A 15,069-nucleotide genomic window follows, 5' to 3' on the forward strand; every position below is an offset into this window, starting at 1 on the left:
TTACTGCTTCAGATATGGAGAGACTACTGGAGATGTAAAATTGTCATGATTTTATTTTTATTAAGAAAAAAAATACTATATTTTCCTCTCCATTTATTTTGAGCTGTCAGTCCTAAACTGACAGCCTAAACTGCTTGGTTTCCCCTACTGCAAGCTGATTAGTGACTAAGTTACTTTTTGGAGCCTTTGATCCAGACTCTAACCTTAAAATATTCATTTTTTCTGGGGATAGATTTAAGGAGGGGGGAATAAAAAAAGCTTTTTCTTTTGACACTATATAAAATTAAAATTACCTTATTTGTCAGGTATTAACTCCAGAGCAGGAGAAAAGCTGAAGGTTAACAGAGACACACGCTGGCAACTCTCTTCACAAATATTGGGTTTAATCCAGTGTCAGCCAGATCTCTCTAGGCAGTTCTAGAGACTAATACTTGGGGTCTGTATGCTTCTACGGTCACGTACTCATTTGGAAACATACTGTACTGTATTGATCTTGTCTTGGACATACCAGATGGAGTCCACGTGTGATGATTATGCTGCCCTGACAGTCAAATTGCTAATTTGCAGAGTGGCTTAAGGATGGGGAAGAGAGGGGCCTTTAGTCATTAATTCCTAAAGGATGGATGCTGGTATTTGCAGTTTAAAAAACAAGATCCTATATAGCCTTAAAAGGATGCTAATATGTATTCCAGATATGTAATTTTGGTTTATTTAAAAAATTCTTGAAGTTCTGATATTAATAGAAGTGTTATCACATATATAGTCATGGTTTTAACTCTACACTTGGTAGATTAAAATATTTGTACTGCTTTTGGAAATCCTAAATTGTATTCATGGTTGGGCCGAAGAAGGACGGAGCTAAATAAACTTGTCTAAGGTTTACTGGTCACACTCAATGAAGCACAAGAAACAAATGACTAGTGAAAAAGAGGGCCTTGTGGCTTAAGGTGATGTTAAAAAAGAATGTATACACGTTCTGATGTCTTGGAGTTTTTGTTTAAAAATCTTCATATTCTACACTGTGTGGCTTAATCGAAACAACCCAAAAAAACATTGTCATTTAACCAGATCTTTTAAGAAACTATTTTCACTTAGAGAAGACCCTGAGGTTTTTAGAAAAAACTACTGCCACCTAAGTGACCGTTTTCGTAACAAAACCAAACAAGATGCTTTGTTTCACTTTTGAGTCAGCCTTGTTGAAAGGCAGGAACTAACTGCACTTTTTCCTCTGTCACCAATTAACCACAGGGAAGTCACTTTTCTGTACCTCAATTCCCTGTATATAAAAATGAGAGTTAATACACACTACTTCACTGAGGATAGGTGAGAATTATTTTGTAAAAAGTTATTGTTAATGTATTTTTTGTTCTTGACTACACCTTCAGCCTTATCTTTGTAATCCGTTGGAAAGGATTACTGAAAAAAATCTTATCATCCATAAGATAAAATGAGTGAAGGGAACTGAAATTTCTCTGACAGAAATTATCAACCAGACATGATATGACTGAGTGAATTTACGGCCACTTTGAAATAAAAGTGAGGTCCTCTATATTTACTATTAGAGCCCTAATTTCTAATGGCCTTTTTCATCTTCCTGCACTCATTTCCTAAAGATTTCAGCATCAGGATGAAGAATGGTCTGCAAACGGAAGTGATCAAAATTCATTTAGTAATAGATTATTATTTAGGTCTACTGCAGAGGAGAGTGTGAAAAGGAACCATAAATGAAAAAATGTTTTACTGGGAGAAGGAAATTGTGGCACTTCTTTTATTCTATTTTACATACCTTAAAGGCATATAAACCCACATTTTAAAACTGGTAGTGACTGGGAGAGGAGAGCTGCTGTAGTGCTAGCATGAAGGAAATTATATCTGCATTTGTTCCTTAAAATTGTGATTTGGATTTGGTCAGTGATGTCAACATTAATCTCCATTGGATTAAGTATAGTGGGGAGGAGGAAACCCCCACAGAATGAACACCTAGCACTGAAAAGAGTGTTCTGCATGTTTAGCTCATATTATGTATTCTCTTATCCATCACACATAACTAATGTGTGACCTCTTAATACAGTTGTCTTGAATGGACCTGAGTCCCGACTATATAGATATATGATATCCATCTGTTTTGGGTGCCCTGAATATGTGGAACACATGTGTTAGGGGAATTGCAAGAACATATTTAGGAAGTTACAGTTAATACAAAGTAGATCTTGGAGCACTTTGTGACTCTCTTACACCACCTGGATTATCAAGAAGCGGCAGTATAAACTGGTGTGCTACAAGCTCTCTAGCACAGGTTTTCCACAGGAAAAGCACCACTTTGGATACATAGTTTTAGGGGGAGGGAGTGGGGTGATTCTCCAGCTGTTTTGTGGCAAGTTTAACATGTGGCAGTTTATATTGTTTCTTGTATGTTGCTATAATAAAATGTACCAAACGTTTTATAGTTCTGTTTTTATCTAAGCAAAATAAATTGAAGTAACTACTCTTGATGCTGAATTTTGCATGCTAGTACAATGTTGTATCCATATGTCTTTGCCTGTCATCGGACCACTCCAGCTAGTTATAAAAGTAAAGTGAGAGTTTTCGAAACAGGAGAAGAGCCACAGTATGGGTAGCAAAATGAAATCTATACTGGTATTTATACAAGCTTTGCTATTGCCAGGTTAACGGATTCAGAAGTGGAGGGAGGAGGTAAGGGTACCACTAGAGAAATGAGTGTGAACTCTTTTCTGAAGGCTGGAAAACACTAGGACAGATGAGCTGTTGGGTATTGTATACTTGGAAGAGTAAGACATGCTCTCACTTAGGGAGAGCGGGAGTGTTTGCTGTCTCTTACAAAACCCCAAATAAGGGCTCTAAATTAATATGAAGAGAATCTTGTTGCCACATGAACATGAGAAGGGGCTCTCAGTTCTTAACCTCACCGCTTTGGAAGGTTTTCAGTACCGGAGTTCGTCCAGGAGAGGTGTTCGCAGGGCGGCTGGAAGGTCCGGGGGAGCACAGGACCTTGCCCCTCTTACCATGTCCCACCCGATCGCCAGCGACGGCGGGAACCACCTCGGGGATCGGAGGAGCCTCGGGGCCGGTGGCTCCGAGCGTAAGGCTCGCCGGCGCTGCGGTGAGCTCCTGTAGCTCGGGACTGAGGGGAAACTCACAAACACCAGTCTGCTCTGCACGTCCAGGAGATGACTCGCTCCGTGCCCTCACCGCCGGATAGAGGACCGCCTCTCCCTCCCGGCGGACTACATCCCCCGGCGAGCACCGCGCCGCGGCGCCTGGCCGCCATCTACCTGCTGAGGGCAGGTAAGCCGCGGCGGCGCGGCGCATGCCGGAGCTGGTAGTCCCTGAGGAGGGGCAGGGCAGTCCGGCCGTGCGTGGGGCAGAGTCACCGGGGCGTGGGCCGAGCCGGGGCCATGGACAAGCTCAAGCGGGTGCTGAGCGGCCGCGACACCGAGGAGCCGAGCGGCCTAGCTGAGGTAAGGCTCTGCTCCCGATGCACCTGCCTCCCTTCCGGGTGGGAGGGAAGGAGGGGGTCAGCTGCCTGTCGGCGCCCGGGCGGCGGATGGTGGGAGTCAAGGGACTCTGGGCTGCCCCTCACCGCCGCCGCGATCTCCGGCACGCGGCGGCCGTGAGCGGGCTCGGCCCCTGTCACCGCCGCCGCCCCTCGCTAAGCCTCCGGCTCCCCGGGAGCGGACCTGGCTGAAGGCTGCCGGGCGCGGCGCGTCTTCTGGAGCCCTTCTCCGGACCTTGCACTTGCACTTAAAGTCCCTTGTGTTTCGGGCCGCGCTGCCTCGGACAGGGGCCAGGCTTTTTTGGGTTGCTGCAAGAAAGGACCGGGTCTCCCGAGTGAAGCAGGGCCGTCCGCGCACGGGAAGGCTGGTTGCAGTGAGCCCGAAAATAAAGCGGTGGAACTTCAGCGTGTCCCTGCACTTGACTTAGTGTAGGCGGGGATAAAAAAAAACAACCCCCAAAAATACTCGAGCAAACAACCCTCCCGCCTGTTTGATTGGAGAGTTGGTGGAATAGCAAAAGCTACAAAGCTGCGGCCCCCAGGAGTGCTGTGGTGGGCGGTCCTGGGGGAGGCAGCCCTGCCTGCCTTCCCCTGCCTGCCTGCCTGCCTTCCCCTGCCTGCCTGCCTGCCTGCCTTCCCCTGCCTGCCTGCCTTCCCCTGCCTGCCTTCCCCTGCCTGCCTTCCCCTGCCTGCCTTCCCCTGCCTGCCTTCCCCTGCCTGCCTTCCCCTCTCACCACTGCCCTCGGTAGCACCCGAGCAGCCCAATCGAGGCCCTGTTTGTGCCAGGACACACGAGTTTTAGCATCTTGGAGGCCATTTATCCACTTGATAACGTGGCAAGATCTATTAGTAAATAGTAACTCGCTGTCTTATTTTTCTCCTCATTTCCAGGTTATTGATGCAACTTCATTGAGTTGGGGTACCAGAGTGAAAGGCTTTATTGCTTGTTTCGCAATAGGATGCCTGTGCTCACTCTTGGTAAGGACTTTTTGCCAGTTCACCCCCATATTTGAGTTTCAAGAGTTCCAATAATTACAGTCTTGCTGTATGCTGTTGCTTGATCATATTTGAGTCTCTGGGAAGACTGACTCAGTTCCAGTTAGATGCAATGCACTGACTCCTAACAAGAACGCCAATAAATGCATTTTATTTTTGTGTGTATGTGATTCTGCAATTTGGTTTTAAGTTTTCCTAAGATTTCTTTTGTGTTGTGATATTTCCTGGTTATATTTCTTTTGTCATTTGAAATTAACATTTTTTTTCCTCTCTCTCCCTAAATGTTCCTTTTCAGGGTAGTTGTCTGCTATGGATACCAAAGAAAGGGCTAATGCTCTTTGCAGTATTTTATACACTGGGGAATATTGCATCTATTGGGAGGTAACAACCTTTTTTGTATTAGTTCCCTAATAAAGATGAGAAACAGAAACAGTAGAACAATGAGGGAAGGTGCATGAGTGATAGAAACTTGTATTTGTGAGAAGACTTTCTTACGTGACTCATTGTCTTATTGCTCAATTTTAAAGAACAGCATTTACCCAGTAGTGCCCTGAAATGTTAAAGAAGGCTCTTGTTTTGTTTATTATTAGCAATGTATTCAAAGTAGAAATTACTCATCAGTAAAGAAGACTCAAAGTCGTGCTTTGAGCATCGAGTTTGTTTTATCTTGTTGGGTTTTTTCCCCCCTTCAGATAAAGTCAATTATTTGCCTTTTTGTGTTTGGTAATATTCTGTGTATTTTGACTGATGTATTTGAGGCAATCTGTCTGTCAGGCTAGGCCTGTTTGATAAGCCTTCATGGCCGTTGTGATTCCTGAAGCACAGCCATGCTGTCTATGTGACAGATACAACCTTCTGTGATTGAGGAAACATAACAATGTTAGAAAGCACAAGGAATGGAACTGGAAATGACATAGTAATGAGGCAGAACATATAAGGTGCTATTTTTGCCATATGCTAAAGCTTTTACCTTGTGAAAAGCTTTCATACAGTCACCAGGGCTCTAAATAAGGGCTGCAGATCTGGTAAAGGATTGGAGAATGGAACCAGGCCTGAAAACAGTCCTTTATGTAGAGAAACAGAAGTAGATTAGCTGACAGTCCATATAGAGTTGCTGTGACTGGTGTTTTTGAAGAGCAAGTTAAAAAGAAAAGTCTATCAAGAATGATTTAACTGAATCTGAATTTAACCTATGCTTCTAGCTGGATAGTTCTGGTTTACTCATGTTAGTTGCAACTGAACAAGTGTGAATAAAACTACAGATTAAATACCTTGCACCAAGAAGCAGGAACTGTTTTTTTTGTCTCCTTGTACGTCCTGTTTCTTTTGTTGTGCAGCTTTAATTACCATAACAAATCGTGTACTGATGCCCCACTTGAGGCACACAGTTTAACAAAACAACCCCACTTAATGTGGAATCTTACCTAGTTTCGCTTTTGCCTTCCTCTGTTTTGCTACATCTTGTTTTGCTTTTCTCACAGCACTCTCTTTCTTATGGGCCCAGTGAAACAATTGAAAAGGATGTTTGAACCTACACGTTTGATTGCTACTACTGTTATGCTAGTAAGTATCAAAGGGATCAGTTTTATCTTATGTAACCTAACCTGTAAACAGTTTCCATTGTAAAGTTCTTTTCATATACATTATACATTGATCTAACTGTGTTTCAAGATGTGTTTGTGTGTGGTGGTTTGGTTTATTGTGTGTAAAACATTAAAGATCCTGCGAATCTGCTATAGTGGAAAGGTATGTGTAGCGCCAGAAAACCACCTTCTTGTTACTAAAGACTGAGATGAAGCCAGGTTGTTGTGCTAAATGAGCATTAAGGGTCTGTAGCTAGCCTATGTGAATCATGCACATGGGTTTTTTTTAAGGTGCTTGAGGTCACTACCTCACATTTTCAGGTTGCTTGAAAGATGAGAAATTAGTTTTTTAAAAGTTGCACTATGGAAATTGTTAAGACTTTCTATTTTGCATATTTGTGTCTTCTTCCATTTGATTTGCTTTAAAGAGCTATGTAGCCGTTTCTACTTTGATAAAATCGTAATTTCCTGCAACTGGGGATTCAATATCTGGTCATCTTGCATTAAAAATACAGAAATCATCCCAGTTGGCTGATGACTTCAGGCTTTGAAACTTGTATGACACAACGAAACTGCAAAGTCAACATTCAACTGAAATCAACCCTTGGAATTTTTTTTATCATCAGAAGATGGGTATTGTGGCCAACTTTCTGCTGGGGGAGGTGGTGTGAAAATTGCTGCCAAGTTTCAGACTGTTTCTTGTTTAAAGTGTATGTGAGAGTTTTTTGTCTCTTCAACTTCCCTTTTTTTTTTCTCATGGGCAGTTTAAAATCCGGAAGGTGGTTTAACTTTCATGAAGCTGTCCTCCCATTTTCAGTGTGAATATCTTCAGAACATTCACTTAACATGAGGACTTTCTCATTTCTCTTTAAACATCCAGAAAGGCTGCAGGCAACTGACAAAACTTGAGAAATTGTCTGTGTGTGTGTGCTTGCAAATCGGCAGCAGGCAAGAAGCCTACTGCGTGATGTGTTTGGTTTGTATGATACCTGGAGTCAGGAGAATGTCTGGAATGTTTTTCACTGGAATAAACCCAGTTGTTAGATGAATGAGGTAGTATTTAAATCAATACACAAATCACCACCTTAAAGCTAATGGAAAAACTTCATTGAATATCAGTAATCACGGTTGAGGTGAAGTGTAAGATTTCTTTGGCAATGCAAGTATTACTGTTTTGATAATGCAGTGCTAAATCTCTGTTTTTAAACTCAAGCTGAAAAATGCAGAGTGCAGTCTCATAGCACAGTGGTACATGTATGTCAAAAGGTTGTTAGATGTTGAGGAAGGAAGATGAGGCATCAGCATCCATCATAGCTAAATGAACTGTTGTGTCTCAAAGGTGATGTATTGAAGTAAAAGTAACCCTCTTGTTAAAACTGAAGTTTAAAACAGAAAATAACACAAACTGGCCGTCAACTCCCCAATATTTTAACTATAGTAAAGATGTAGTGCATTTCTGGAGGATAAAAAACCAAAACCAAATGCTGATTTGCTTTGCCTTGCTGGACTTTATATTAAATAGGAGAGCTACTCAGCAAGAACTGAAAGTTCTTGAAAGTGTATTGTAGCTTTAATTGGTAAGAATTAGGTAATGAATTAACTTCAACCCCATGAAAACCTTGAGAATCAACAGGAAACATGGTATGTACAGAAACAGAAAGACTAGAGATGGAACTGAAAAATCTAATGCAAAATGAAGTGTGGTATATGCCTATGACACCAAGAAGTGTGTAAGATGAAGTAGAAACCTGCTGATGTTGCAGAAGAGCTGTGTGAACCTTTTACTCTTGTTCCTTTGCAGCCATAAAGCTATCTTCTATATCAGGCTGGTGTTTCCTCATTGCTTTAATTCACTGTAGAAAAGCAATAGTGAGAGCACTTTAAAGAAGGGAAACTCATGCAGGATTGGGTAAAAATTACGAAATGTTGTAATCTGTTTCTCATTTTGTTGTTACAATATCTGTAAAAAATGAAGTTGTTTCTATGTTTAATAGAAATTGTTTGTTTTCTCCTAGTTGTGTCTAATACTAACACTGTGTTCTGCTTTCTGGGTGAGTACTCAAGTCTTGCATGTGTATATAACTGGAGTATATTAAGAATAAGACGCTTACATTGTTTCATTGTGTGCTATCTTCCCCCCGCCCTTTATCTCTTCCTCCAGTGGCATAAGCAAGGACTCGCGCTCCTCTTCTGCATTTTACAATTTTTTGCCTTGGCATGGTAAGTGATTTCCTCACCACACACTCCATTTTCTATTCCACCTAACAGCAGTAGCTAAACTGTAAGTGGGTTTGCATGAGTTAGGGGGAAGGAGAACCTCACTGTTCCCCTAGATGCAAGACAATGCATTAGTGAGGAGCTGACTTGTTCAGGCTTCTTGGTTTATCATACCACTTTAGAGGCTTTGGAGATGGAGCTCAGGGCTCTATTTCTGAAGGAAGTTCCTTTGAACATGTTAATGTCCATGAGCTTGAAATAAGGCTCTTTTTTGTTGTTTGTTTGTTTTTGTTTTGTCTGTCTATTTTAAATGTTTTTACAATACACTCTGCTATATTGCCAAAGTACTTTACAACCTGGCTGGGCTAAGATGACTTGCAAGTAAACTCAATTCCCATTGCTCACAAACTCAGACCTTCATTTTGTTTGTATATTTTGCAGTTGCTTGTTTAGGGCATCAGAAGGGTTGTTCTTTTTTGTGACTCTGACAAAGCCTGATGTGAAGAGTAACTTTAAAAATCTTTCTTTTTAGGTACAGCATTTCCTTCATACCATTTGCAAGGTAATCTTTGCTGTTGCCTTATTTTTTTATCATCTTGAGATTGAATTATACAGAACATTAGTTTATAGAAACATTGTAATGTGTAGCTTTAGAAGTTTTTCTACAGTGGTGTTTTAGGAGGAGGAAATACTTGTAGGTAAACCTGAAAATGGAACTAAGCCTCTTCTCTAGTTGAACACAGCTGTACCAAAATGAGAGGACTTCCTGTAAAAATAAGTGTGCTGACTACATGCTAAACTTGAGGCTTGCCTTTCGAATGCCTAAGTGTTGGTCGAAAGTGATACTAGAAACGTCTATTCTTCCTTGTACCTTTTTTTTTTTAAACTGTTTTTTCCCGTGAGCTCTGTTCTGCATCTGGGCCCACAAATCTCTCTCCTGCTCCATCAGTCAGTACACTGCCTGGATCTGGGCTTCCAGATGTCACTTCCCTTGCAGTTGGGCAGGTTGCCAGTTAGCAGACCTGCTCCTCTCATGCAGTCATGCAAATTATGTTGGGCCAATTAATATGTGCTCAGGTGATCTTTCAAATCCTCCATGTCAGTGGGATAGCCATATGGAATGAGTCTCATCAAGCAGCCTCACTGAAGTGACCCTCTGTTTTGTTTTTTTTCTTTCTCCTGCCTGTAGGGATGCTGTGAAGAAATGTTTTGCTGTCTGTTTGTCCTAACAAGAATACTGGATGCTTCACAGAGTTCTAGGAACTATAATAGAACTGTTAAGATCACTGTGTATGTATTTTCCTACTTGTCTTAAACATGTGCCTTTCAGCTTGTTGTTAGAAGCTCCTTGTGGTTTGGTAAGCAATGGTGTCTGTAGGACAGAGTGCTTGTGTTCCAATGAAGTTCAGTCTGACAGAAGAATGGCAGATATCCAGAATTTGTTACCATAATTCTTAATGTAAAATAATATTTGGCTTAGCAAAAGTGACAAAGTAATAAGTGAAATCAGTAAAACAGAGACCTCAATTTTGATGGGACTGTGCCAGTCTAGAGGATTTCTTTTTCAAGAAAAAGAAATCAGCTGCTGACTGATTTCTTACTGTCAACTTGGGTTTTGTACATAGCCTTATCTCACTTTCTTTGCACTGTTTGCCTTAGATAATGGAATATTGACATTCTTTATTTTCCCACCTTTCTTGCAATTTTTTTCATTTAGAATTACCTCTTTTAGAAGTTTCATAAATCACAAAACTGTTTTGGAGTAAGTGATGAAATGTCTGCATCTTTCATGAAATATTTAATTTTCAATTTAGACTGATGACATTTCCTTAAAATACATGAAAGGAACATTCTCATATGTAAAAACTTGTTCCTATAGGAAGAGCACTTGCAAAATAAGGTTAATAGAGTTTTTCAACAGCCAGGAGCTTGAGTTCTTTGCCTTGCTTACAGCTAATGGCAACACATTCAAGGTGGGAAACTGACATTTTTCACGTCAAGCAAGGTGATTCTTTTTCTCCGAGCTCTAGCATAGGAGTACTTCAAAGCTGAGGGTGCGATACGTAAGCAGAAAGGGAATTTATGTATGTCCTTTCTGAAAGGACATGCATAAGCCCTTTGATCAGATGGAAGTGTGCTGTTGTTTAGTCAATCTAGGCTGGGGGGAAGACATTCTCTTCAGAACTTGTAAATTAGCTAAAACTCCAACTTTTTTTTTTTTGTGTGAGTAGGATCAGTTTAATTTCTCCTAAAGCTCTTGCATACACTAGTAGCTTCTCCTCCTTGGAGGAGAAAGTACAATTTTTTATTGCTTGTCTTAGCAAAGAAAGCAGTTAATCTAGCTGCCAGCTCCAAACAAATACTGAGCAGTCTTTATCCAGATTCCAAGGCCACTCTACACTCTTTTTATCATCAGAGCTGTGCATAATCATTTACTCCCAACCGTTGCAGTGGTCAGTTGTTTAATGAATGAGCACAGACTCTCACTTCTGCTGTGTAAGACACTGTTTAACTGCTTTTACCTTTCCTGTTGCTGGAATCGGTGTGAATGAAGATGATTATCCAGCAGGCTTCAGTTCATACTGAAACCTCTCTGCCTCCAGCTACCAAGAGTTTAGACATTTAACAACACTATGATTGCATGGCAAGCGTATCCCTGACCTGTACCGCAAACATTTGAATGTAGGAAAACCCTAGATCTACTTGGCAACAAAGTATAAGCCCACAGGGAAGCCAAATAACTCTATAGCTTCCAGAAAGTTACTAGAAACTGAGTTAATTTGAAATCTCAAACTTAAGTGTACTGACAATTTATAAGGCACAGTACTATCCTGTTGTTAGAGTACTCTTAAAAAAATAACCCCTTTTGAGGATGATATGAAAGGGAAATTTTAACAGGCTTTCTGTGGATGCCAACTGCCTAGAGTTACTGTCACAAAGACATCTGAATGAAAAATGCTGCCTCGAAAAACATGGCACTGATGATGGGATGAGTCAGTGATACAGAGTGATGTTCAAATGCTGTGTCCGTGTGCTCCCTCTACCCCACCTAGGATTTGGAACATAGTATTGAAGTTAGGTTGCATATTACTTTTCTTGAAAAAAAAGAGATGGTTAAATGCCCAAGAGAGACTGGAAATTAAAGAATGCAGATACTACTTTTCTCCAACAGATCGAAGACAAGTATCTAAACTGACATGTATATTTCTTTCTCTCAGGGAGTAGGTTCAAAACCTGATTTACATCTGTCAACCTGTGTTAGTCTTTTATTAGGACTTTGATAATGTTTACAGAATTCCTTTGTACAAGGGCAACTGAAGTGAAACCCTGATGTTTTTTACATTCCAATATTTCTTTAGTTGAAACGTCTCTGGGTGCTCCTGGAAATTGTTACAAGTATAGAATATATTGTTTTTCCCTTCACCTCTCCAGGAAAGTTACATTAACTTCAATCATCATTCCAGGCTTATCAACAGTCAACGGTGTTTGACCTCTGGGATTCTTTCCTTGAATACTTCATGTTAGAAGGACTAAAAGGTTTTTGCTTATTCCATGCCTAGCATATGCAGGGTTGTTGTACCCTGACTTTCTAGCATTTCCTCTAGAAAACTAGAACTGAGTATGCTAAATATTAGATTTTCAACTTACTAGCTAACTGGAGCCTTTTAGCTGACTGTTGTCAGCACAACCACTTAGAAGCAGGAAATTTAGCAAGCTACCAATAGATAGTGGGTAGACTTAAACAGACTTTTTTTACTCCACCTCCTACCCTTTTTAAGGCTATAATTCCAGTTCCACAGCTTCTTACTCAGTAAGAGAGAAGAACAAATCTTCATTTGACTGCATAGCACATGAGGCTAAGCAATTGTGCACTTAAAGGAAGGGAACCCAAGAAGAGAAGGAAAAGACACAAGGATCTCTGGAGTGCCACTGGTATTTATGTTGCCCTTTGGTATTGTATTCTGTCCCTGTGAAGGTCAGGCAGTAGGAGACACTCGCTGTATTCTTGCCAATACATTAAACATACTCAGGGTTTGTAGCTTCATCTGCAAGCAGTTTTAGTTTAAAATAACTCTATCAGAACAAAACTCTTTAGATTCCTACTCACTTATAAGTAGCTGTGTTCAAGCTATTGCCAAGTTCAGCAGCAAGAGATTTTTCCAGTGTATTAAAATGCTTTATTTTATATGATTTTACATAATCAGGGAGTAAACTAGTGTATGAAACCTCCTTCTCAACCAGTTTCAATCTGAGATAATAGTATAATGGTATAAGTTATTTTTTTGGTCATTAGAACTAATTTTTGTTAAGTTTTAATATCATCAGCTTTGGTTACCTACTTGGTAGGAAGCATTCTTGGCATTTATGAAGGCCTCTCTAGCTTTCTGTCTTAATGTCTTTCAAGGCAGGAAAGTTTGTCGTGTGCACTCTACTGCAAATAGAGATGTGTTCTAATTCTCAAAGCTCATTCCTTCCCAAAGGCCTTGCTTGGTGTTACTGCACTTAAGACTGACTTGTGTAATGTTGTATGCCCAACTCAGTAGGATTTTGTTCCTACTGTTCTACTAGAAAGTGCTTTTTGCCCAGCCTCATTGTTGGGTAACTTGCCTATCTACTTTTTCTACTTTTTACAGTACAGATAATGTAACCTTAACCAAACAGCCTTAGTGTATGGTTCTGGCATGAAATGTGCATAGCTGGGATCTTCAAAACTGAGGAGGATGACATTTGAACGTATTTGTCTTAAATATTGATGTTTACAACCATAGCAAATACTGATCATGTGGCACAGAAAGCAGAGAAATGGTATATTTTCTTAAAACCACGTGCCTCACTCATGTGACAACACTAAATTTTTTAACAGCTGTGGAATTACTTTGTAAAATCAAAACCAAACTCCCAGAAATTCTCAACAAGGTTTTATATTGTTACTGAATCTGTTTGCTGTTTTGCTTTTTCTATGTATTTACACTGTTTGATTTCTACTTCAATATATGTATTTGTTTCTTAACTTACAACTTCCTCTGTAATGAAGTGAAATCTTTACTTACAAGTGCTGGGTTGTATTTTTTTTTTCTTCAATAAAGTTGTAATTGCATTAAATGAATTGTTCTTATGTTTAATTTGAGTTTTTTAATGATGACGATTCTCTGGATGATGCTGGAATTGTTGTGTGTTGGGTTTTCTGGTTGGTTGGGTTGGTTTTTGAAAAAAATTGATTGCACTGTTGGGGGAGTTTCGGTGTCACCAGAGCCGTGCAGCTGCTTCACCCAGCATATGTCTACCTCAACATTGTTGCTTGCACCTATGCAACCAATTGGCACAACTAGAGTTGTTAAGGTGGAGATGATATTTTCATTACTACTTATTTATTTACCTCAACAATCAGCCTAGACATGGCAACAACCTATTGGCTTAGACCATGCCACAGAGCACATAATTCCTAATGCTATTCTGTCACCAAAGACTAGAATTATGTACCTCTATTCCTTATGGCTCCCCAGTTCAAGAGGGACAGGGAACTTCTGGAGAGAGTCCAGCACAGGGCCACCAAGATGATCAGGGGACTGGAGCATCTTCTTTATGAGGAAAGGCTGAGGGAATTGTGGCTGTTTAGCCTAGAAAAGAGAAGACTGCAGGGGGATCCTGTTAATATTTACAAATATCTAAATGGTGGGTGTCAGGAGGTTGGGACATCCCTTTTTTCTATTGTATCTAGCAAGAGGACAAGGGGTAATGGGATGAAGCTGGAACACAAAAAGTTCTATTTAAACATAAGAAAAAAGCTATTTCACTGTTCAGGTGATGGAGCCCTGGCACAGGCTGCCCAGGGAGAGTGTGGAGTCTCCTTCCTTGGAGGTCTTCCAAGACCTGCTTGGACACGTTCCTGTGCCACCTGATCCAGGTGGACCTGCTTCTGCAGGGGGAGTTGGACTAGATGATCTCTAAAGGTCCCTTCTGACCTCTACCATTCTGTCATTCTATGATACTCTGCTGTACACTGGAAGTAAAAAGCCGGTGGTTTATGAGTATGTGTTAGAGGCAGTGAGTTTAATTTTTTGTGACCTTTATTTTAAAAAGACCACCCAACTCAGAAAGCACATCTGTTGTAGTTGTGCCTCATACACATCCAAATACTTGCTGTGGTTTTAATGTTCCTTGGCAGTGTAACAGGGCTGTGCATTGGGCTGTTCAGAATACACCAAACTTTGTTCTGATAGGGAAAACTAAAACAGTTGCTGGTTTGGTTTGGTTTTTTTTGGTGACTAGACTCATGGGAAACTGTTCCATTTTCAGTTACTTTTTAAAATTTATTATTGTTTCTCTAAGTGAGCTCTGTCTGGAAGCTGACTAAACTGACATTTCCATCCTACAGGAGTCTCTGAAGTTTTGTTTGAAATACAGGAAGACAGACTGCTGCTTCTAACACAGTAACCTAGGGGTTTGTGTCTATCTTCTTGAAAAGGATAGAGCTTCCAAGGACTATCAGGAGACCTTGATGTATCTATTTCATGTCAAGACAGCTATGAATTTGGGTCCTAAAAGGGCAATAAATCCTTTCAATGTCTAATAGCTTGAAGCTATTGTGCTTTCTCTAGTTTATCCTCCTGCATAACAACAAAGCTGTTGAGTTTTGCCCTCTCGTTCTGATGTTGAGATCTTAACACCTGAATGATTAAAAAAGGCTTTAAAAAGTTAAGTCTTCATTTGAAATCTTTAAACAACAAAAGATGAGCTGCCCTCTAGAGAAAGCATATT

At 40.5% G+C, this 15,069-nt stretch overlaps 1 protein-coding gene across 2 annotated transcripts; it reads left to right on the forward strand.

Annotated features, from left to right (window-relative positions):
- Nucleotides 1–3,266: 3,266 nt before the first annotated feature.
- On the forward strand, nucleotides 3,267–13,368 carry SFT2D2 (SFT2 domain containing 2). Of its 2 annotated transcripts, XM_062004707.1 has the most exons (8): nucleotides 3,267–3,479; nucleotides 4,406–4,492; nucleotides 4,806–4,891; nucleotides 5,992–6,073; nucleotides 8,109–8,144; nucleotides 8,255–8,313; nucleotides 8,843–8,872; nucleotides 9,500–13,368. In XM_062004707.1, exons 1-8 carry the CDS (start codon nucleotides 3,417–3,419, stop codon nucleotides 9,537–9,539), a joined length of 483 nt encoding a protein of 160 aa, XP_061860691.1. In that variant the 5' UTR covers nucleotides 3,267–3,416; the 3' UTR covers nucleotides 9,540–13,368. The 2 variants fall into 2 exon arrangements, with proteins under 2 accessions (XP_061860691.1, XP_061860701.1); XM_062004717.1 differs by lacking the exon at nucleotides 8,109–8,144.
- The last annotated feature ends 1,701 nt before the right edge of the window (nucleotides 13,369–15,069 follow it).

Source organism: Colius striatus, chromosome 1 (genome assembly GCF_028858725.1).
Source record: "Colius striatus isolate bColStr4 chromosome 1, bColStr4.1.hap1, whole genome shotgun sequence".
NCBI classification, from domain to species: Eukaryota; Metazoa; Chordata; class Aves; order Coliiformes; family Coliidae; genus Colius; species Colius striatus.

Bases quoted from the DNA above. Each gene is read 5' to 3' on its own strand.
- SFT2D2 (XM_062004707.1), top strand. From the start codon at position 3,417: ATGGACAAGCTCAAGCGGGTGCTGAGCGGCCGCGACACCGAGGAGCCG. The intron at 3,480-4,405 runs GTAAGGCTCTGC...CCTCATTTCCAG, and splicing joins AGCCGAGCGGCCTAGCTGAG to GTTATTGATGCAACTTCATT. The intron at 6,074-8,108 runs GTAAGTATCAAA...GTTTTCTCCTAG, and splicing joins TTGCTACTACTGTTATGCTA to TTGTGTCTAATACTAACACT.